Consider the following 23573-nt stretch of genomic DNA (forward strand, 5'->3'; position numbering starts at 1 on the left):
ACACTGAATGCAAATTTCCACAGAGCAAACATTTTGCTTCCTTCCCACGCAGCCCGTACCCAAAGCTGGTGGGGGGGGTGTGAGGAACAAGGGCTGCGGGGCAGCAGAGAATAACAATTGTCTTAAGGGAAAGAGGCAGAGAGGAGAAAAAAAGGGCTGTTGAGCTCTTTCTTTCCATCCCTGAAATAATAGACCCATTACTGTCCCCAAACCTCAGCCCCCCTCCCCTCCCCGGAGAAGAATTGGTCACTGCACAGCTGTGCGAGCGAGAAAAATATATTTATATATATCAGAGAATCTGCCCTTCTGAATTGGTGCGCGGGGTCGGACAAAACCTCATTGTGCGCTTTATCTGCCCCGCACAGAATGGCCCCACAGTCTCGGGCTGGCAGGGGCTCGCCTTTTGGTGAACTGCGGTCGGATCGCTGTGACTTCCTTTAGATACCGTCCCGTTATGAGGGGGCGGGGGGGGGGAAAAGGCCAGAAAACACCGCCGACCCACAAAACACCGCCGACCCGACCCTCGTCCTCCGCCCGCCGGGCCGTGACGAGCATCGGCCGGGAGCGGCGCGGAGCCGCGGGCCGCCGTACGGAGCGGGGCCGCCCCGCCGCGCTGCTCTCCGCGGCCGGCAGGGGGCGCCGTGCGGGGCGGGGCGGGGCGGGGGCGGAGCGGGGCAGCCGTCGCCGGAGGCCGGTGGGCAGCGGGCGGCCGCGCTCGGCGCCGGCTGCGGCTCTGGGCCCCGCGCGGAGCGGCCGCGGGGGCTGTCCGTCCCCCTGCGGGCTCGGCTGTTAGCCCGGTGCATGGCACAGCTATGGAGGTGGTGGACGAGACGGAGGCTCTGCAGCGCTTCTTCGAAGGTACGGCGGGCGGCGGGGAGACCTCCTCTCTTTCCTTTCCCTTTCCCTTTTCTCTTCCTTCCTTCCTTCTTTCCTTCCTTTCCCTTTCCTCCTTCCTTCTTTCCTTTCCCTTTCCTCTTTCCTTCTTCTTTCCCATTCCCTCCTTCCTTCTTTTCCTCTCCATTTCTTCCTTCCTTTCCTTTTCTCCTTCCTTTCTTTCTCCGTCATTCTATTTTTCTTTCTTTCTCTTTTTGTCTTTTCCCTTTTTTCTTTATTACTTTCTATCTCTTTCTCCGTCTCCCTTTCGACCTAAAAATGTCTTGTCCACGTAACAACAGAGCGAAGAAAACCAGGGCTGAAGGATGTTTCTCCATCTCTGCTCTTTGCTTCCTTTGAAGAACATTGAGCAGAGTTTTTTTGCAGAGCCTAAAGCTGCTGTTTGTTTCCCTTGGTCATCTGCATCCCTTTGGTGCTGTTGTTCAGGAGCATCTGTTATAACACAGTGTTGGAGAGGAGGCGTTTGAACGCAAAAGTGGAGCCCATCCTTTGCTCTGTGGAGGTGACAGGCCTGTAGTGCCTGATTTTGCAGAATGGAGATGGATCTTCCCTGGAATCTGCATGAACTGGAGGGCTAAATGGTTTCTGGGTGTTTAATGCTGGTCTGTTGGAGTTCATTAATTTATGGGGATAAAGTAGAAACACTTTGTTGTTCCTATGTAACAACTTATTTAAAGGTATCTGCAGTTTCCTTTCCCACGTGTGGGGAAAAAAAAGTGATCTTTTTTATAGTGGAATCTTTTTCCTTCTCTCGAATGGAGATTTCTCCCCGCACTGAAAGCCCTGAAATAAGGAGGGAATTCCCTTCCGTTTGCTTGGTGTGGCTTTGCACAGGATCCGAGCTGGCATTCAGTATTTCAGCATCGTCCCCTGGAATGTGGTTCCTGCACTCTGAGATCTGAGACTTGGAGAAGGACGGCAGTGTGAGAAGCACAGGGCTTCGCTCTGCGGCTGAGGAAGGAGTGGGGAAAAGCAGAGAGCAGTGGGGCACAGCGTGGCCGGGACGGAGGGGTGTGAGGTTGGGAGGAGAGCGCGCAGGATGCTGGGGCTTCTGGCAGCACAGCTAAAGGAGCTCGCTTTGGTCTTTCCATACCATTGGGAGTGTTTGTCTGGAGCATTTGTATTTTGTATCAAAGGAAAAGGAGGGAGTTGAAAGCGCCTGACCCTTGGCTGGCATCCTGCTAGAAACCTTACCTTCCTCCCTGCCTACCGCTCGCGTAAGGGAAAGAGTTACGACAGAGCTCAGCTATTTGGGATCCCTCTCTCTCCCAGCTAATTTATGAGATAAGAGGCTGCTAAAGAATGTATAGTGGGAAGGATGCGCAGAGCCGGGCTGGAGGGGCAGGGATGGGGGTGGTTTGGCCGTGGGGATTGGGCAAGGAGTGCCCAAGAGAGTGGTAAGCGCTGAAAGCTTGGAGGATTTGGGCTTGGGAAAAGTGGTGGATAATAAGGTTAAAGGCAATTTTCATTGAGGGTGTGTGAGACCTGTGTGTCTGTGCAGGGGCTGTGCTTGCTGCTGGAGTCACGGGAGCCCCTGAGCTAGGAGGGAGCACCCTGTTTATCAGCAAGGCAGCGAGCACATCGGTGTCAGTGAAGGGTTTTGGCCAGCGGTGTGCTCACAGGCACAGTGCCTTAGTGGCTACTTTTTTTTGGTGAGTTTTATTGGGTATTATGGAGCACTTTCCATGTGTCAATAGGAAAAGCCACCCTAAGGGAGGTGATGTGGGTCACTGCTCTGTTTTCCTGCTTAGGAGGAAATTCTTAACTATGAGGGTGGTAAGGCTTTGGCACAGGATGCCCTGAGAAGCTGTGGGTTCCCCATCCCTGGAGGTGCCCAAGGCCAGGCTGGATGGCGCCCTGAGCAGCCTGAGCTGCTGGGGGGCAGCCAGCCACGGTTCTATGATTCTGTGATCTTTAAGATCCCTTCCAACCCGACCATTCTATGGCTCTGTGATCTTTAAGATCCCTTCCAACCCGACCATTCTATGGCTCTGTGATCTTTAAGATCCCTTCCAACCCGACCATTCTATGGCTCTGTGATCTTTAAGATCCCTTCCAACTCGACCATTCTATGGCTCTGTGATCTTTAAGATCCCTTCCAACCCGACCATTCTATGGCTCTGTGATCTTTAAGATCCCTTCCAACCCGACCATTCTATGGCTCTGTGATCTTTAAGATCCCTTCCAACCCGACCATTCTATGGCTCTGTGATCTTTAAGATCCTTTCCAACCCGACCATTCTATGATTGTACAGTTTTTTTTGAAACACTTGGTCTTGAGGTAGCAGTGCAATTACAGAGGATCAGAGTGTCTGGTTTCCTTTGAGGCATATAGAAAAATATTTTTTGGGATGCAGATGGATTTCACATTGACTGTTCTACCTGCCCAGCCTGTGCATGCCCTGAGTGCATTCGTGGCAGTAAGCTTTGCCATGCATTGCTGTGGTGCTGCATGTGGGGCCATGGCTCAGGGCAGAGGTGGCCTTGCGGTGTCACCATCTCTGTGGGGTGGGCTTGAGCAGCGGGGAAGGAAAGAGGCTTTGTGTGGGGCTCCTTGCTGAGCAGAGTGAGCCCGTGACAGAGTCGTCCTGGGGAACCTGGTACAGCACAAACACATGACCATCCCTCCTGGTAATCCCCTCCCAGACCCAAATCCCAGAGTGTAGCAGCTGTGTACTCCCTGGCCCTCCCACTCTACCCCAGAGGAATAGAAAAGCTGGCAATCAGCAGCCCTGCAAGCTGGACAAGCAGCAAAATGACAGAGGGTGAGAGCAGGGACGCAGCGGGGATTTGATGTCTGCTCTCACCATGCTCAGGATGCACTGGATCCGAGCAGGTAACAGCACAGGTCCCTCTCCATCTCCCCACAGCTCAGCTTCCCCTCCTCACTGCCCTCTCTGTCTCTTTTTTTTCTGATCCCACTGCCAGCTCCGGGTAGCATTCCTTGGTGGAGGGAGTTGCTCCATCCAGGAGTAGCAGGAGGATGTCCAAGAGCCTTCAGCCACAGCACTCATCCTTGCCCTCGTAACCACACTGGTTCTTCTCTGCGTCCTGCATTCTTTCCTCAGTTTCCCCCATACCTGCTTTCTCCTGGCTGGGAAAAGGACAGGGGATGTGGGGACAGAGAAGCTACTCATAGGAGGGTGGATCTCTAAGACATCTAATAAGGGGTGGCTTGTGATTCAGAGCCACGTGCGCCCATGGAAGCTGTGTCAGGGACGGAGAGAGGTACTTTGTCCATGCTCAGATTGATGTTGGTGTGTGGGGAGCTGATGCCCATGCAGGGACCAGCCATGAGGCAGGGAAAGGTGCCATGGAGCCTTGGAGAGATGTGATCATGCTGCTGGTGACTCAGAGATCCTGCTGGCTGCTGCCTGCAACATGTATCAGAAAGAGATGCTGGCCCAGAGGGTGCCCCGCTGGGGTGGGATGGACGATCCTGCTGGGCTGAAGAGGTGCTGCTGTTGGTGTGATGTGAGGGCAGGCGGCTGTGGTGCTGGACGTGGTGCAGTGATCCCAAAGGCAGCCAAGGCCAGGAGCCTCGTGAAGGCATTTCTGTGTCTGGTACACACACAAAAGTGCGAGAAGGCAGCAGTGAGTGGCTTGGGTCTTCTGGAGAGAAGATGTGAAGGTGGGACTTGTTGATGTGAGTAGGGTGTGTGGCTGTGGATCCTGGCCAGGAGGTTGAACTGTATGCTCCCTGAGACACAAAGCAGGACTTGGTGCTGGGCTCGTGCTTGGGAATCGCTTGCCAACGCGTGGGCCTTCTGGGGAGGTCCAAAGGGCTGAGGAGCCCAGAGGAGAAAGCTTTTGTCCCCAGCCTGCACCACCAACTTCTCCAAAAGCCACCACCTGCCCGTCCGTGGTTTTGGGTAGCAGGGCCAAGTGCAGCTTTGGCTTCTTCATAGGGATCAAGACTTCTCGCAAGGTAAGGAAGCAAAGCAGGGTTTGTCCAAGGGAAATCCTCCCTTGGAAGAACAAAGCTGTCCAGCGTATGTAAAGTGGTGAAAGTCTCCACTGATCAAAGTGTGCACGGTGAGTGCTGCAGGGAGCTGGGCACTGCCCTGGGGCGCGCACGGGTGCATGCGGCAGGTCCCTGCACTGCATCCCTGCCTGGTACTGCAGCGGCACAGCTTGTTAGGAAGCCCCTGGTCTCCCTGCAGCCGTGCTGCTGGTTGGGGCTTGGACTTTGTGCTCTCTGATAAGAACCCCAGTAAGCTAAAGGTGCCTGAGGAATGATTAACCAGCGTGTGCGTCGCCAGAGGACGGGGGAGCAGCTGGAGGCACAAACAGGAATGGGTTGGTGGCTTTTGGGATGGAGCTGGCCGGATGCCTCTTCCAGGCTCATAGGGTAGCATCCTTCAGTAGAGAGAACCTTCTGGAGTTTTCCAGGGTGACCTTACAGCTGTGGGCAGGGAGAGATGAGGCTGTCAGGTACAGCGGAGGTGCAGAGCCCAGAGGAGAGAATAGGGGTGCTCTTAGAGGCCGGGTGGCTGTGGCACCACACTTGGCTACCTGTTGGCTCCCACATCAGGCTTCATGGGTACACTCTCTTCCTTCTTATCTTTCTGAACTTTGTCTGTTTTGATGCCAGTGGGTTGTGATTCATAGAATCGTAGGATGGCCTGGGTTGAAAAGGACCACAGTGATCATCCATTTCCAACCCCCCTGCTGTGTGCAGGTCGCCAGTCACCAGACCAGGCTGCCCAGAGCCACATCCAGCCTGACTTTGAATGCCTGCAGGGATGGGGCATCCACAGCTTCCTTGGGCAGCCTGTTCCAGTGCCTCACCACCCTCTGTGTGAAAAACTTCCTCCTAATATCTAACCTAGACCTCCCCTGTCTCAGTTTAAAACCATTCCCGCTTGTCCTATCACTATCCACCCTTATAAACAGCCTCTCTGGACTTAACCTGTGTTCGCCTTTCCTTTCTTCCCACTCTTTCTCCTTCCTCATCCCCATTGCTCTATCAAGTCATCTATCAAGTCGTCTTCCACTGCTCTCATTACTCATATGCCATGATCTAGCTGTTGGTGTCTCCAGTTTTTGGGAGAGGGTAATGAAAGTTAGAATGTGTGCCAGACGACGCTTATTAATAAACAGCTCTCACTGATGACTTTCAGTCCGTTGTGCTGATTACAGCTATCTGCTGGAAGTCCAAACAAACAGGAAACCAAACAGTTTATCAGTCAGCTCGATCTTGGCTTATCTCTTCTGTTATGACAAGTAACAGTTATGGACATTGATACAATAAAGCCCTAAAAAGCACAGCTTTGACTTTATTGGAAATGAAACACCTGCTTAAAGCAAAGCAGAGGCTTCAAAAGGGCACTGTAAGATCCACCAAGCCATTGCACAGTTGACTGCTTGCTGATAATCTGATGGATGCTCAGCTCTGCAGAAGGACAGAAGCAGCCCTCTCCATGCTGAGGTCCCATTCGGATCAAACCCTGAGGTCAGTGAGGAGCTCTGGGTGGGCACAGCGAGGGTCTGTCCGTCTGCCTTCCCTCCTGTTTCAGTTCAGCCTTTGGAAAGGCTGCTGGCACGGAGAGTTGGACAGGGTGAGTTTTCATGTGCATCACAGTGGAAAACATAGAGGAGAAAGGTGATGAATGGTGTTTCAGAATTTCTTTCATTGTCAGTGTTGGGGGGCTGAAGGGACACGAGGCACAGCAACGTGGGGACCTGCAGAACGGGGAACTCCAGGGCAGGAGCTTTCCTTAGCTCATCCAAGGCACAAATAAGTAGCTGATGGTACCACTGGACTGTCCAGAACCTGCAGTGTTTCGTCCAAGCCAAGTCTGCCTGTGGAAGAGCTGGGAATGGTACCAGTGAACCCGAAGGGTTAGCAAACGGTACCACCACCACTGGTGCAGAGCAGTGTCTCATCGCCAGGGCTCTACTTTTCGCTAGCAGAAGTCCAGCCTATGATATGCAGACTGGAATGCTTTCAGTTAGCTCTTGTAGGGGAGCAGTATCAAAGTTTTATAGGGCTTTTTTACTTGAAGCACATGAGCTTTAAGAGGCAGGCTTCTGGAGATGGGCTCTGCCTGAAGCCAACTCTAGGCTCGGAGCTCTGGGAGAGGGGCCTGTATGGATCCCCAGCGGAGATGGCTGTGGGTTTTCCATAATTGTGGAAGCCCTGGGATGGAGGCGGCGGCGCGTTGGACAGCAGCGCTGCCTTTGCAGCTGGTGGAGGCAGGGAGATGGAGCTCCCCATCCCTGGGCAGTTTGTGGTTGTTGGAGTTGCAGACATGTCTGCTTTGGGTGAATTCAGCCAACAGTGCTTCCCTGGGAGGACTGGGGAGCTACAGCAAGAAGCGGGAAGAAGTTTCTAATAAGGTCATTCAGTGTTAAGGGAAATGCACTGGGAGGTCCCAGGAGGCAGATAACGTCAGGTTGATGGCAGTCAGCGCTGGAGGAGTTGTGGCTAGAAGCTGAGCGAAGGCCCAGCTGTGAAATCCTCACACTATTTAGGCCTTGACATGAATGGGGATTTAAAAAAAAAGAAAAGGGAGCATTCAGGTTGGGCTTTGAGGAGAGCAGCGAGGCTGAGCGTTGCCTCCCAAATGGAGAGCAGGGCGAGCTGGGAGCAAGTGGCCTTGTGCTGGCCTGTTCAGAAGGCTCTCAGAGGGGTTTTGTCATTGATCTAATGGCTCACACAGTTCCTGTTGCTTCTTTGCTTCCTGTTCTTCCCTCATAACGACTGTTTTTCACAGCACTGGCAAGAGGCTGTGTTGTTTGCTGCATTCCCTGGCAGGAGCTGGAGCTGCAAGTGAGCATGCTTGTGGTTGGGTTGGAGGGGTCCTTAAAGATCATAGAACCACAGAATGGTTGGGTTGGAAGGGATCTTAGAGCCCCCTCAGCACCAATCCCTGCCGTGGGCTGGTTGTTCACCGCTAGCTGAGGCTGCCCAGGACACCGTCCAGCTTGGCCTTGGGCATCTGCAGAGATGGGGCATCCACAACTTCTCTGGTTAGCCTGCACCAGGGCCTCACCGGTCTCTGGGTAAAGAATTTCCTCCTAAATCTCTCTTCTTTTTGTTTAAAACTGTTCCTCCTTTGCTGCGTTGTCGTGAGACCCAGAGCGCAGCCAGCCTGCAGGGGGCACGGGATCCAAGCAGCACGCTCGGTATCTGTTGCGTATTGTCTGGGAGCTGTTTGCTAAATCCCTGGTGCAGGAGCTATGTTCCAGTGCAGGAGGCAGCTCACGGCTGGTCAGAATGAGCAAACAGTGCGTTTTATTATGCATCTCCATACCCTTCACTACTAAAGAGAACTCAAAGCAGGACGCATCAGCTCATGAGCCAATCCTGAACCAACGCCAAGCATCGATATCCCGGCACTCCCACTTGCAGGAGATTGATATTGGGTGCTCAGAAATAGTGACAGCCCTCCCCAGGCCCTGGAAAATGTCCCATCTAGATAAATAGTTCAGCCTTCGTTCACTTGGCCTCTTCTGGAGGCTGTCCAGGCTGGACAGGAGGGACCTTGTTGCCTCCCAACAAGAAGGGAGGAACAAGATGCCTGATCTGGACGTAGTGTTCCAGGCGTTGCTTGGCTGCCTCTAGGTTTGTGTTCTGTTGCTGTCTGATCATTAAGCCTCATGCCTAAGGATTGCTTTGCACAAGGCTGGCACGCATCTCCAAGCCCCACGTGTGCACAGTGGCCCTACAGCCTCTATGGGAGCCAAAAGGCCCCAGCACTGGTGGCCCTGCAGCAGGGGCAGTGTTGCTGTGGTCACCCTGGGGTGCTCAGTGAAGGCTGGAAGCCTCTCCCTGCTGCCTTATTCCCAGACACGGGGCTTACAGAGGGACCTTCTCCACTCCTGCCGTCCTCACCGCCACCCTCGGTCCAGGCAGGGAGATACAGGCATTATCTGGTGGCTCTGCCGTTCCCCAAACAAACAGGGCAATGTGCCCCCCTGGGCGGGCACCTTGGACCCCACCAAATGGCGACACTTGTGTGGGTGCTGCTGTTTCTGCCATCTTAGTGCATGAATGGACAAGCAGGGCATTGACGGCAGCGCGGACGCGCACAAACGCTCCACTGTGTCCCCTCTCACACCTTCCCCCCCTCCTCCTCGGCCCCGATGCCCAAAAGACAATGGCTCTATCCAAGCCGATGTTCACAGCTGGCAAGGACGGAGGAGAGGCCGAGACCAGGGTGGGCAGCCCCAGGGCTCTGGGGGAGCAGTGGCTTGGGAAGGAAGGGACGAGGGCAGACAGGAGCTGGGGACACGTGGGTTGGGCTGGGAGAGGGAGAGAGGAGAAAGTGGACAGGCCAGAAGGAGAAAAGGGGGCTCGATAGGAGGGTGGAGGTGTGGGGATTCTGCTGACTTTTGGTGTTGGGCTGGAGGATGGCAATGGTTCGGTGGCAGTGTGTCATGCATGGCACTGGCACGGTGTTTTGCTGCTGGTCGAGCCCGGTTGTTGCTCCAGGGACCTTCTGGCCGCTGGGAACCCTGCAGCTCATCCTCCAGTACCAGGATCTGGTGTCTTGGTTAAACCCCACCTCTTCTGTACGGGAAGAGCTGCTCTGTGGCTTCTACAGGGTAGGTGATGTCCTTGAAAATGAGATGGCCGTAACTCTGCGTTGATTGCAGCAGTCCTGCCTTCATGGTGGTGAGGGGCATGTGGGGCATGTACTGTGTGTGTGAGCAGAAAGGTGTCTTAATGCACCTGAAACCACCTGGTGAGAGCATGCAGGGGGGAGTAACCCCATGTATGTTAGCTATATAGAGTTATAGAGCTGCTGGGTTGGCACCGTTGGTTTCTCCCTTTGACAACCCATGCAGACCCCAGCAGGCTGTCCTGGGAGGCTGAAGAGGATCAAAAGAGGGGATAACCCCACAGCTCCAGGAGGGGCTCCTCTGTGCCTCAGGGCTTTGCTCTGGGGTGGTCCCAGAAGTGCCCCAGGGGAGATGGGGGAGAGGTCTGTCTTGGCGTCCCACTCAGGTTACAAGAGCCACTTCTGCCAGGAGGGACTGGTTATTGTTACAGTCAGGTAATAAAGAGCATTAATTGAGGAGGAATGCTGGGCTGGGATGTGAGGGGAGGCGAGGGCTGCGGGGTTGCATTCCCCCCTGCCAGAGGAGATGTGTTCTTCCTTTGCACCCACAGAGTTGGGACTGTGGAGCAAAGGACAGATCGTCCCGCTGTGCCTTAAGCATCCTGCTGTCCCCAGGGCCCTGAGCAGTGATAGGAGTGTTCTCTCACCCTCACTGCATCCCATCCCGAGGCATAGGAGGCTGCTGTTCCTAGCTGGGGAGAAGTGATCCCAAACCTGCAGCTCCTGAGCTTAGATGGTGTTTGGTTAGCATGCTGTGGCCCAGATTCCTTGTGCTCGCAGCCCAGCCAGCAGCCAATCCTCTGGGGCAGAAGAATAAACACAGGAGGAAGCTGAAAGGGATGTGGAGCCCGTGGGGCCCTGGGAATATGCCAGTGTGGCAATGGGCTGCCAGTTGTGCAACCTGTGGGTGCCATCTCACTGCATGGCTCCTGGAGACTTCCACCACATCCTCCCTGCTTGGCGGTGGCTTTGTCAGCAGCGTGCTGAGGAGGAACAGTCAGGCTTCCAGCACCATCACAGGTTTCTTGCCCAGAGCACTCGGACTGGGGAGCAGGTAGGGCCAAGATGGCAGAGGGATGCCACCATCCATGCTACCATGAGGCAGGTACTCGCTGTGGCTCTTTATTCATCTCCAGTCCTGCTTTTGGAGCAGAATGCTTCATTTCTCATTCAAACCAGCACCTCCTAAAATGGGTCTCTGAAACCAAGCACAAAAATTCAGTCTCTGGTGCGTAGGTATGGGGACGCACCGTGCATCCGTGCGTGGCTTGGCACAACCTCGTCTCTTCTTCCCCCCCACTGGTGTTCCCCAGCCTGGGAAGATGGTTGACCTCATCATCTCCAGGTTCCCACATCTGGTTCTTGTTAGTGGATCCCAGAATGAAGTTCCTCCTCTCTCTCCCTTCCTTCCACCCCCAGGAGACCCAGGCAGGATTATAGGTGATTAGAAGACAGGCAACAGAGCAAGAATTGGGGGGGAGGGACTGTTATAAATAGAAATACCATAAACTTATCAGCCTATCACTCGAGGTAAATTCTGGGTTTAATCTCTTAGACCTGTAAATATGATGACTTGCAGGGGCCAGATGCCTTTAACTCTTTCAGTGCCCATCTCTGATGGGAAATGGGCTGCGATGGAGCACCTGGAAAGGGGACAGGGATTGATATCACCAGGAGAGCTGTGCCAGCAGCCCCGTGCCGTCGGAGCAAGGCAGCAAGTAGCTCTGCTTGGATGGCGGTCGTGTTTGGAGGTTTGGGGAAGGCAGAGAAAACAAGTCCAAACATTGGGATTCCTGACATTCTCGCACATATGGGGCCTCTGCCCTGCTCGTGAGGAGGGTGCTGTGGGTTTAGCATCTGCTTCTTGTGGCAGAGTTTTCCTTCAGGGCCTCCTTGGTGCTGTTGTGAGGAGGGGGCTAAGGGTAAGGCAGGGCAAAGGGTGCTGGCAGGTTTGGGAGCTCCTTTGCGGCAGCACTAGCTGAAGGAGGGGTGAAATGGAAGGTTGTTTGACCCAAGGAGCCCCTCCAGGGAGGTCAGCGTGCTGCCTGGGGCTGAGGGGACGTCAGAGAGGGGAGGCAGGTGACGAAAGCTCTAGTGCCATGTGGGTGTTGAGCTACTTCCTGCTCCCTCCTAATCCCACCTCGGAAGAGGAGGGACTGTTATTAGTGTCGTTAGGAGCTCGTGACTCAGTGGAGAAGCATTAACTTTTAATTAATCACCTAAGCTGGCTTTCAATAAGAGCCCGGCATGCAGGGGAGCCATGGTGGGACGTTCCCTGTCCCTGCGTCCTCAAGCTGAGGACAGCCCTACATTTTCAGTGGGCAGCCCTTCCCGTTGCACGTGTGCAGCTGGACCCAGCCTTGCCATTACTGAGGCAGCACAGCTGACGCAGCTCCTGCATCACATTTCTTATCACACCCCATGCCTAAGTCTCTGCTGAGCACTTCCAAAGGTGACTTTTAAGAGAAGGCAGCAGAAAAAAAAGGAGAGCCCAGCAGTGCTGCTGTCTCTGGAGGGCTTCCTGTCCTTTCTGGGTAGGTCCTGGGCTCCCCTTCCACTGTGGAGAAGCTGCTGGGGTTTGGAGATGGAAGGGAAACCTGTTGGAGTCAGGTATCTTGAGGCTTTTTCCTGGACACGCTCAGTGGCTTGGGGAAAGGCAACAAAATTGGTCAAGTGCCTTTTTGGTTTCTTGGAATCGTAGAATCATTAAGATTGGGAAAAGTTCAAAGTCCAACTCCAACCTACCTCACCGTGCCCATTAACAAGCCTACCTCACCGTGCCCACTGACCACGTCCCTCAGTGCCACGTTCATGGAGCACCTCTGGAGATGGTGACTCCACCACCCCCTGTGCCAACTCACTACCACTCTTTTGAAAACATAGGTCCCCAGCCCAGAACTTGGGATGAAGACATGTATTCCAATAGCTTTTGTGGCCAGTGGTTGCCAGATGTTTTGTAGCTCGGTTTTGTTGGCAGATGGTGAGGCGATGGAGAGAGTGCAGAAGAGGTGCCTTGGTAGTGAGGGGCTGGGAGCAGGGTGAAGGATCACTGCGGGGGACGCAGCACCCACGCTGAGCTCTCCCAGCCAACCATAGCTTGCAGCAGGACAACGGCGTGCTTGCAGCCACAGAATTTATAGGGGACAGTGTCACCTCCTGCTGCCCGCAGTGCCCCAAGGGCTGGATGTCCTCCCACGAGCAGATCCCCGGGATCATTCCCCCTCATTACCAAGGGAGAGATTCCCCTGTCCATGCACAAACCCTGTCCGCTTGGCAGAATTCCTGGCTGGATTTATTTCTGCCAATTTGCCCGTCTTTACTATGAAAGGGATTTGCGGAGGAGAGTGCTGCAATTGGCCGGTGTGGGCCAGAACCCAGGTGGGGTTTTTCGCGGTTCGTCGGTTGACCTTCCCCCAGCACACAGCCTGTGGGGGGCGAGGGCTGGCCCTCAAGCTTTGGGCCTCTTGGGAAGGGCCCTCTTCCTTATCGGGGCCAAGTCTCCTCTTCCACTTTCTTGGCAGTGTCTTTGGCACCGAGGGCTGGCAGCAGCCCCTGAGAGCTGCGGACTCCCACTTGAGAGAGACAGATAAAGAAAGCACTTTCTGTCAACAAAACCCAGCCCAGCTTCCCCAGGGCAGGAGAGGGGAGGAGGAGGCCTCAGGAGAAGGCAGAGGGAAACCCGCTGCTCGCCTGGCCTCCGCTCTGTCTGATTTTGCTCTGGGATGCAGATGGCTATGGGACCTGCGGGACCTGCTGATCTTCTCATCTTGGTTTTGGCTCTGCGAAGGTCTTCGGTGGCGTTTCTGCTCTGCAGCGCCTTTGCTTTTCATGTCCTTCTCACAGCTCTTGCTTCCGTCTCCTCTGTCCTCGCAGGTCATGACATTAATGGAGCTCTGGAGCCATCTAACATCGACACCAGCATCCTGGAGGAGTACATCAGCAAGGAGGACTCACCAGATATGTAAGTAGTTCCCTTGCTCCTCAGCAGGAGCTGTACTTGCTGTTGTTTTCTGTGGAGAAGCTCTGCAATGTGAGGAATCTTCAAATCACTGTGCCCTGTATGTTCCACTGTCCCTGCTAGAGTCCTCCCCTATAGGAGGTTGGTTTCCTGGGCACTTCTGGCCTTTACATCCCTACAGGTGGATTTTTCACCCTTTGGGGTTGCATCATTCCCACTGATCCAAGTGACCAACCTATGCACTCCTGCTGGCGCCACCACAATGCTGGCTGTTTCACTCCTCCTCTGGGTGTCCCAGAGCACCGTCCGTGTTGCTGAAGGGCTGGGTAGCGGGTGGAAAGTGCCACCTACCTGTCTCGCAGCTGAGGTTATCACCTTCTCTCTCTCAGCTGTTTCCCTGACATCTCTGCTTCATCTGGCTGTGCACACCCCCAGCCCTCCAGCTCAGCCACCATCAGCGCGCCTCTTCCCAGTTCCGTCGGCAGTGCTGGGCATGTGAACAACCCTGCTTCCAGTGGTTCCCTCCACCTTCCTTCCCCGGGCAGCCAGATCCCGATCCATCACGGTCCTCTCCTGGCCAACCCTTGCGGACCCAGCTATGGTGCTCACCTCAACTGCAATAACAACAATGGCATGGCGGTGCCCAAGGGCTACCTCGGTGGCCACTGCCTAAACAGCATGGTCCCTCCAATCAAATCGGAGTCCAAGGCCTCCTACGCACCTGGGTAAGTGGGGTTGGGGTGGCAGGACAAGGGCACAAGGTGAGGCCAGCAATCCTCCAGGCTGGTGGGGCCTGGAGGGTAGAGGTGGCTTGTCCCATAGTGCCTTAACCGCCGGCCGTGTCAGCCAGTGTTAAGCCCTGGCTTCACAGGGAGATGCTTTGTCACGAGTTTTCTGAAAAGTTGTTCAGTTTTGGTCTTGCCTGTGTGTGCTGAATTGGAGAGGATCAGTGACATCCCATGCATATACAGGGAGACAGATGACAGATGCACATCTCCACGTGTGTGGCAGGACGGAGTATCGTCCTTCTCAAGAAGGAAGAGATGCAGAATAAGTCTGAATAAGACCAAACTTAGTTTCCAGGATGTTCCCTTGGCAATCCCAGGGGAAGATGTTAGCTAAGTTGGGCAAAAAAACGCATTTCTCTTGGCCTGATGTTTTAGATACTGAAGAGAAGAAAGATATGGTGTCTGAGCTGAAGTTATTCCCCTTCATAACTGGCTCTGGATGCAGCCCCAGTGAAGGGGAAGATGATAATCGAGTCTTAGCATTGCCAAAGGACTCAACTGGACAACTGGGAGGAGAAATGATGAGGGAAACGGCGCTGGTGGGCTGGGAGGGCACAGCGACGTGGCAGCCTTGACAGGGAGCACCACACAGCGCAGCCGGGCTGTGGGCCTTCTCCAGCAGATGATGGATGTAAGGGACGTGGAGACCAGGAGGACCCCAGAACTGCTGCTCATCTTTACGAAGCCCTCTCTGGCTTTTCTTCCTCTGCTTTCTGCCCTCTAGTGTTGCCAGCAAGTACGGCGTGGTGCTTCCCGTGCTCAGTCCACCAGCTTGCAGGAGGAATAATTGGATTTGTAATGTAGCTCCACTGGGATGACTTCAGCTTGGATGAACTGGAAAAGATCTTCCAGAGTGTGACAACCTAAATAAAATCTGCCCTTATTTTATTCCCAGACTAGGAAGTTGCAGTGGAGACATGAGTCCTAGGGGAAGCCATGCCAAAAGCGGGGTGGGATGCTCTTCTGTGGCATCCCTTTCTTCTGCGTGCCTCTGGCGTTCTCCAGGATGTGAGAAGTCATGGGTAGGATCATAGCTCTCCTCTATTCATAGTCCAGGTCTGATTACCTGTCTGCTGGCTTCATCGTCTTGACTTGCAGGAGAACAACAAATCCATCAAGGAGGCATCAGGAACTGCTGTAGCTGAGGGGAGAGCTCATGTCATCATTTGGGGCTGTCATGGCAGTGATCAAAGCATTTGCCTGGGAATATGTGCTGCTTTGTCTGTGGTGGATCCTTGGCCTGGGATGTGGCTTCATGGCTGGACTCCACTGGGTGGTCACTGCGTACAGTGGAAGCAGGGTTCGTAGCAAGTGCTGGCTGCTGGAGAGCCTTGTTTGGGTGAAATGAACGAGGTTAGCTTTGCTCACAGCATTTCTTCAGCATCCCAGAAGGACTCATTCCGTGGCAGAAGCAGTCTCAGTGTCGAACGCCCACAAACCCTATCCATGGGCTGGGCGTGCCTGCATGACCTCCCTGCGTAGCACCCATCTTTCTGCTTCAGTTGTCCCTGAATTGTCTCTGGTCGATTTGTTATAGCAGGAGCAGGCTTTGCAGAGTGCTGTGCTGCTGGAACATGGTGGGGATTGCCAAGGCAGTGGATACAAGCAGGCAGACAAGATACCTCCCTGGATACTCCACTGCTGGTGATTTGCACAGGGGTAGAGCACACTGCAAGTGCTTTCTCTAGAGCCACAATCTTCCTGCCCACCCCTGCTGCAGCTTTGGCTTGTGGTGACCCCTCCTCAGTCTAGCTGGCAGCAGAGCCTCGATCCTTTCCGTGCATATAATCTGCAAAATATCACTAGAGAAGAACCAGAATCTGACATGAGCAAATCGTTCTCTTGTGTACCAGGACAGTGGAAGATTTACCCTGGCCTGAAGATATGTCTGATGAGGAGGGGCTGGAAGAAAGAGAAGGAAGTGTTGGTTCCAGTGGATTTCCAAGGAGGGGCTTTGGGAATGGCTGAAGAGCCCAGTAAGGAAGGAAGCAAAGGTGGCACTCTCTCTGTGGTTGCTATCCCATAGCCTGGTTGTGCAGCTGAGTGCCCAATTCAGTTGCATTTTGCAGTTAGGACCAAATCTTGCCCCTGGTGCCATTGGAGCAGAGGTAGAGTGATACAGCTGGCAGCTGTGGTGGTGCTCAGGTTTGTACAGGTCGCACGGCAGAGTGCAGCCCATGGGCTTCCCAGGTTGTGCTTTCAGCTTCCCTAGAATGCCCCATTTCTCCGTGGTGAAGCACAAGGTCTTGGGGGAACGAATGTCTTCCTGTTCGACTCAAAGCTGCTGAGCCGGTGGGGAAGCCTCATAGGCAGGTCGGCAAAATACCTCTCCGTGCTGCCAAAGTGTGGGCTGCAGGGCATGGTGAGAGCAATGCAGTGGCCATATGGTCACTGGAGGTACTCAGGTTGATGGGCATCTTGTGGGACCACGCATTGCTCCAACTAGACCAGTTGATCCCATTGCTGGAAGCTGCTTTACAATGACCTTCCCTTCTGTTTTCTCTGCAGCACTTTACCCGACTCTCCCCCTGACTCTGGATCAGAAGCCTACTCACCTCAGCAGGTGACTGGTAAGTGCTTTAAGGAGAGAGAGGGAGGGGGGAATAATATATGTAATAAGGAAAACCCCAGGCCCAACATCCTCCCCCTCTTTGTTCCATGAAAGTGGTTGGCTCTGCAGTCTTTATCAGACGGGAGAAAACAGGCGGCTGCAATACGTGGGGAGATTATCAGTTAGTAAATATCCCTGGACTGTCGCCTATTGTTCTCCTGCTGGTCTTTGCAAGGGGGGAGAGCGAGCAAGAGAGGGAACGGGAGGGAAGGAGAGATGTGAACCCACTCACACGGGGAGCGATCGGCAGCATGGCTCGTCCCTGGGAGGGTGGGATGTGGCAACCGGAGCCTCCCTGTGCTGCCCTGTGCCCAGAGTGAGCCAAAGGCAAGGAGAACGTCCCTGAAATGGAACCCGGTTCGGGGAGACCAAGATGAGCCTTCCATTCAGCAGTAAGTTCCTTCCATTCCCCTGCCCCCCTCCCCGCCTTCTGACCTGGGGCTCCCCCTGCCAAGGGTGAGAGAGCCTGTCCCACCCACGGCCACTGCCAGCCCCCCGGCTCCCTGCTGGGGAGCCACCTCGTGTTGTGCTGACCTTCGCTGTGCTTTGCTGGAGAAACTCCTTGGTGAGGAGGGAAGGTTGTCCTGGGCTCCCTTCCCCCTCGCCAGCAGCACCCTCTTTCCCAAGCTCCAACCATTCCTCACCAGGAACAGCACTTACTCTTTTTTTTTTTTTTTGATGGAAGAGGTCAAGAGTTCTGTTTATCTTGCTAAAAAAAAAATCCCTGGAATTCCTCCTGCCCCTTCCTTAAATATAACAAAGAGGCCGAGTTGCTCACTGAGGGGAGAGCTGCTCCAGTGCGCTTCCAGCACTCTGCTTAGGGAGGAGAGGAGGCAGCAGGGAGCTCTTCAGGGCCCTACATGCAGCACATGCACTGGGGATGTTGAGAAAACCCATTCCTCTCAGTGCTCTGCAGGGCAAGGCACGAGGGCTGCTCCGCAAGCCCTGAAGCAGCCCTGAGTCTGTCTGTGCTTGTTGTCCAAGGGTGGTTGGGAAGCTTGCCTTCAGATCCTCATTTGATCACTACATTTATTCATTTAGACTGTAGAACGGTGTGATTTTGCCAGAGAAACATGTCCCAGGTGGAAAGTTTCTCCTCTTCCCACTGTTTGTTTTGGGATGCAGAGAGGATGGAGAAGCTGGTGTAGAAGATCAGTGCAATTCACCAGACTCCAATCTTTGCTTTCCACTCACACAGCATATGGCACTTGCCCATTCGTTTCTACAACACATAAAAATAAGCTGCTGAAATGGTGCCAACATTGACTCATCCTTGAGGTCCCTTCCAACCAAAGCCATTCTATGATTCTGTGATTTTCTGCTCCATCTGAGAGGAGCTTGCTCGAGTCTTGCCTTGCATCAACTTTTGTACCAATGTCTTTGGTTTCTAGAGTAAATATATGAGTCCAGATTCCAGGAGTGTTTTGGTTTGAGCTGAAGCCCTCTGCTGTGCACTGGCATTGCCACACATTGAGCTGGTGTTGAGCTGGAGCCTAGGCAGCTGCAGAGAATTTGCATGCCTCTCCACCAGCATTTATTTTGATGGCAGTGTAGTCAAATCAATCCCAAGCATGGCATTTCTTTAGTATCCCATTCCACAGAGAGGAGGAGGAAGGTGGGATCATTTGAATGCTTGTTTTTGTTTATTTAAATGTGGAGGTCACAGTCACCTTCTGGCTGTGTTTCCAGGCACAGGCTTTGGACAGGCCCCTCTGTCGGACCTGTCATCCCACCGCTCTTTCTTGATCCATGTAGTTCCTCGGTGATGCAGGCATGTTCATCAAATCACCAGGATTGGAAGAGATTGGAAGAGACCTCTTAAGGCCATCAAGTCCAACTCTCATCCCATCCCCACTGTGCCCACTGACCCTCAGTGCCACATCTCCATGGTTCTTGAATGCCTCCGGGGACAGTGACTCTCCCACCCCCTGGGCAGACTGTGCCAGTGCAACGCCGCTCTTTGCAAAGACATTTTTCCTAATATCCAGCCTGACCCTCCTCTGGCACAGCTTGAGGCCATCACCTCTCATCCTAACTTTCTGCCTGATGCTTCTTCCCTTTGAAGGGAATTGCAGAGCTGATACCAGACAGAATTCCTCACAGTCAGGTTTTCACTACGGAACATTAGGGTACCTGCGCTTTAGGAAATTCCAGGAGTGGTTGTAATCTTCCCTGTTTTCCCTCAGCCTGAGAACCTGTGTGCCCTTTGAGTTAGTGAAGCTCAGTTCTGATCGCAGAGGAGCGCTCACAGGGAATTCCTCATGGCTGGGCTTGGAGCTGAAGCTTAGACCTCACGGTGGTCTCACAGGCGTTCCTCTTTCTCTGCTCTTCAAGATCCTCACCTCCTTCGGACCATGACCCCAGAGAACATGTGCCATGTAATTCCCCCATCTCGCCTGGAGCATCCTCCGCCGCCACCACCTCCTCCTCCTCCTCCCCCCCACCTGCAAGCTGTGCCCCCTCCTTCCCACCCACACTACCCTGGCCTGCAGCGGGACCTGTACATGAAGGCTGAGCCCCTGATGCCACCCTATGGCATGGGGCAGGGCATAGCACCAGCTGACCTCCACCACGCTCAGCAGTCACAGATGCTGCACCAGCTTCTCCAGCAGCACGGAGCAGAGTAAGGCTGCTGGACATTGGGATTTGGCGTGATTTGGGTTTGGGGGGATTCTGGGGAGGTGTTGAGGTGGGAGTCACCCAGGGGGGACACTCAAAGCTGGATGGTGGGGACAGAGGGGAAACTGAGATGTGGCTCAGTGCACGCCTGGCACAGAACTCACCATGGGTAGGTGAGGCAGAAGGTGGTGATGTTGCAGGGTTGTCACCTCCCCGTTATCCCACAGCCTCCCAGTGCACCCTGCCAAGAAAAGGAAGCATTCCGAGTCACCCCCAAACACCCTTAGTGCACAGATGCTCAACGGGCTGATAAAGCAGGAGCCAGGCATGGGGTCTGTGCCACTCAACCCCGAAAGAGTTCCCACGCCTCCTTGGCACCAGCCAGGACCTCTCTCTCCAGGTATGTGGTTTTCAGCCCCTCATCCCTTTAATCCTTCCCCAGCATGCAAACCTGGCAGTGCTGGGGGTGAGTGTGTGAGTTCCCAGGAGCAGGTCAGGCTCCAGACCTTGTGCCGCTGCCATGCCCTGGCAGTCAGGAGACGACTTGCTTCCTTATGCTTGTATCCAACTGAATGCTACATCACAGAATTTTCCAATCATAGTATGAAGGGACCTCAAAGATCGTCTAGTTCCAATCTCCTGCCGTGGATGGGGTTGCCATCCACTAGGTTGGACTTGGCAGGGCCTCTTTGGGGTGTCTGAAACATGTCTTTCTCCCTCTGCAGGCCTGATTCAGGATAATGACAGCTTGAATGGCTCCTATCTAGACCCCAACTACCAGTCTATAAAGTGGCAGCCACATCAGCAAAACAAGTGGGCAACTCTCTATGATGCCAACTATAAAGAACTGTGAGTAATTCATCCAGAATCACATCCAACCTTTCATTCAATGGACTTTCCATTCAAGTGCTGAGGTTGGGGAGATTCAATGTGTTGGACCTGCCTTGCCTTTTAACACCTGCTGACCTCTTCTTGCCTGCTCTGTGGTGGAGACGCTCTCCCTGCTGCACCTTTGCCATTGGGAAGGTCTTTGGGAAGGTTTCTCTGCATTTCTGAGTGAGCAGTGGGGGATTAAGGAATGGGTCTGGTTCTGCAGGATTCAACAGTTCAGTAGCATTGGAGGCAGCCACTCAGACCTTGAGCTGCCACTGGGGGATTCTTGTGGCAAATACACCTTGTGCCTGAGCACCGTGTGGATGTGCAGCACACTTTCCCCCTGGCCAGGCTCCAGGGGGTTTTAAAGCTCCAGGGTTTTAAAAGCTCCAGGGTTTTAAAAGGTGCGTTAGGATTTCCAGGACAATGCATAGCAGGAATGACTGGGGATAATCCAGAGCCACTTCAGCACACGTTGAGAGCAGTGCAGAGAGGAGCCTGAGGAGGAGGAGTGGTTGATGGGTGGAGGAGAGGAGAGAAAGAAAGAAGGAAAGGTTGGAGGGTAGCTGGAAAACTAGGAGGGGTGGAGAGACCAGGAGTGCAGGCAGAGAGGAAAGCTGGGGTAGAGGGTGGAGGCAGAGTGTGAATAAGCCTTGTAGGAAACAGTGCTCAGGAGGAACCCACTCTGGATCCTCCCTACATTCCTCAGAGGTGACTGAGAGCAGGCAGGCAGCAGGCAGGCTTCCAGGAACTAAGCAGACTGCCCTGTTTCCCTTCCTTCTCTTTCTGGACAGCCAGAGGCTTGTAGGGTCCTCCTGGGGGACATGAAGGATGGAGTGCTCTGCTTGCGATGCCAAATAACCCAGGGCTGTCATCATAGCTTGCCCAGATGGTGCTCAAGGTAGGACAAGGACATGTGGCTTGAGAGCTCTGCAGAGACGTGACTGATGGTTACTTCTTTGGTGACACCCTGCCATTTCCAAAGGCCGTATTTGTGGCTGTTTTCCTAGCCACAGCAGGAGAGGCTTGAGTTTGGGAGGTGTTTGCTTCTGTTTTACCAAACTGTTTCCATAGTCCTCTGCAGACCTCTGCTTCAACTTTGTTTCCTCTGCGGTGTGAATCTTTTCTTTAGTGTGTCGTGGCCTGGCAGCTTCCCTATGTGCTCCCTTTGCCAAACTGTTTTCTCATCTTTAGTGCTTGGTTTTCAGCCAGGGCCTGGACATCACTGGGCAGCTACAGCACTGAGCTTTTCCCACCTGATAAAGCCATCTTCCTGGTCCCAAGAGTGGCCTCTCATCTGCTATCAGTGCCAGCAGGAGTTTCCCTTTGTGACGGAAGCACAAACACACCTTTTGTAGTCAGCAGGGTCCAATAAGCTCTGTACGTGACCTCAGTTTTCTCTTTGACACAATGAGCCCTCCTTTGCCTTCCATCTCTCTGTTTACCCATGCTGGTAAACATGTTTCAGGTGTTTCTCACCTGAAACACGTCACAGCTCCTGTGAAGAGGTTTGTTGCACGCCCTGATATTGCACAGGCACACTAACACTGCACTGCAGTCATTGGAGTGCTGCAGAGTGCAGCTTTCAACTCCTGTAAACCCAACCCTGTCCTACCACCTTCCTCAGCTCCGTGCTCGGGATCACTTGCTAATTCCTGCTTTTAGGATTTAGGGTGGAAGCCAGAGCAAACCTACTTGTGCTGCATTTAGGTCGTGGCCCAGTTGCGTAATGGCTAAATTCCTTTGAAATGGCTTTGCTCAATTTTAGGAACCCCCATGTGGTTTGCTGTGGTGCTGGATTCGACCCAAAAGAAGAGATGAAGGATTGATAAGCTGCATTTTCTGCAGCACGTAAGCTCAGGGGACTCTTCCCTCTTTGTGGCAGCTGAGCAGTCAGGTAGCTCCAGGAGAGGTTGTGCAAGCTGAGACCACGTCTCTTTCTAAGTAGGAGATCATTTAAATGGGTCTCTTGGTGCAGCACTGCAGCAGAATAGAGCTGGGAGGAACTGCACAGGCTCAACTTTCTCAACTTTCTCTTCTTCTACAAGGGCTTTTTTTCCTTCTTTTTTTTTTTTTTTGGACAACCAACTTATGTTTCAGCAGGCAGGAGTCTCTTTCTTCCTTTTTGGTGCATTCAACAAATGAGTTTCTCTTTGAGATCTGTGAGTACTTCCACGTTAGTTTCCTCTGGGATCATTAAGCAAGAGCCAGCCCTTCCCAGCCTGTTTTTAGCTGTCATGCACTTCATATGTGCTGTTATGGTTTCCTGCCCCTAGGGGAAGCATATTTTCTCTCCTGTGATCCACGTGCCCACAACCTATTCACAGCCCCAGGAATCTGAATCATCTGAATCACCTGATTTTTTCCTGCCCTTGCTCTCCAGACAAGGCCAGAAAGGCATGTTAAGGAGAGAGGCTGAACCACCAGCCCATAGGAAACCGTTGAGTTTCTTATCCCAGTGTGGTTTCAAGAGCTCGCCAGCATTTCAGCAGTGACTGCTGCACCCAACAAGCAGCCGTGTGCCCTGTACAGGATGCTGAGTTCTCAAAAGCTGTAGGCCCACCTGGGTATATGGTGAAAAACCTGCATCCAGAAACACAGCCTGTGTTTCTCCATGGAGCAAGACAAGTGCTGGCAGCCCCCATAGAGGCAGATTTCTCAGGTTCGTAGTGCTTGATCTTCCTCCGGTTCTGCCTCAGAGATGTGAGGAGGCCTTTTCTTCCATCATTTCCTACTCGTGCTGCTCTTGGTGAAGGCACTGGTAACCAGTACCAAAAGATTTTTTGTTCCTCAGGTGTATCCTTCCTTGCCCGTCAGCCATTTCTCATGTACTGCTGATCTGGGCTGTGTCTCAGAGCCGGCTCCTTCCCAGCTGTTGAGCTGGGCTTAGCACAGGGACAACCTGAGCAAATTCTGTGGTTCCTGGGTAGCTTTTCTGCCTTCTGAGAGACGTGCCTGGTGCCAGTGAACCTTGTCATAGGATGGTAACAGATTCCTTGTGCCCAGGGGCTGTAACCAGGAGAAGAGCGAAGGGAGCTGAGCTCTCCAGGCCTGCAGGTATGGCTGTGGGACTGTAGGCTGTAGTTTCCTTAGAAGCAGTTTGAGTTAAGGAAGTTGAGGAGAGGACAGAGGGAGGAAAGAAGGGCTCCTTTATGGATTGGAGTGGAGGTGCCTGGAAATCTGTGCCTTAGCATGCTTGGTTTATGTCAGGCTTTGGTTACGTGGGCAGAGGAATCTGTGTTGCTTGAAGGAGACCTAAG

At 53.5% G+C, this 23573-nt stretch overlaps 1 protein-coding gene across 8 annotated transcripts in view; it reads left to right on the forward strand.

Moving 5' to 3' along the window:
* The window catches only part of MYRF (myelin regulatory factor), a 47958-nt gene that overhangs the window by 7964 nt on the left and 16421 nt on the right, over positions 1 to 23573 (forward strand). For 4 of the 8 annotated variants that reach the window (XR_008209677.1, XM_052696326.1, XM_052696329.1 and 1 more), the window contains exons 1-7: positions 698 to 858; positions 13338 to 13425; positions 13812 to 14147; positions 16719 to 16780; positions 19156 to 19444; positions 19668 to 19840; positions 20166 to 20289. Coding sequence is in view for 7 of the 8 variants with exons in the window: in XM_052696326.1 (XP_052552286.1) it covers positions 813 to 858; positions 13338 to 13425; positions 13812 to 14147; positions 16719 to 16780; positions 19156 to 19444; positions 19668 to 19840; positions 20166 to 20289 (1118 nt within the window). In the remaining variant the exon portion in view is untranslated. Of the gene's footprint in view, positions 1 to 697; positions 859 to 3589; positions 3731 to 4708; positions 4823 to 13337; positions 13426 to 13811; positions 14148 to 16718; positions 16781 to 19155; positions 19445 to 19667; positions 19841 to 20165; positions 20290 to 23573 lie in introns of those variants that run through there. The other 4 variants (XM_052696327.1, XM_052696328.1, XM_052696330.1 and 1 more) reach the window with 4 other exon arrangements.

The sequence above is a fragment of the Tympanuchus pallidicinctus genome, unplaced genomic scaffold, assembly GCF_026119805.1.
Source record: "Tympanuchus pallidicinctus isolate F22 unplaced genomic scaffold, pur_lepc_1.0 scaffold3, whole genome shotgun sequence".
Taxonomy (NCBI): domain Eukaryota; kingdom Metazoa; phylum Chordata; class Aves; order Galliformes; family Phasianidae; genus Tympanuchus; species Tympanuchus pallidicinctus.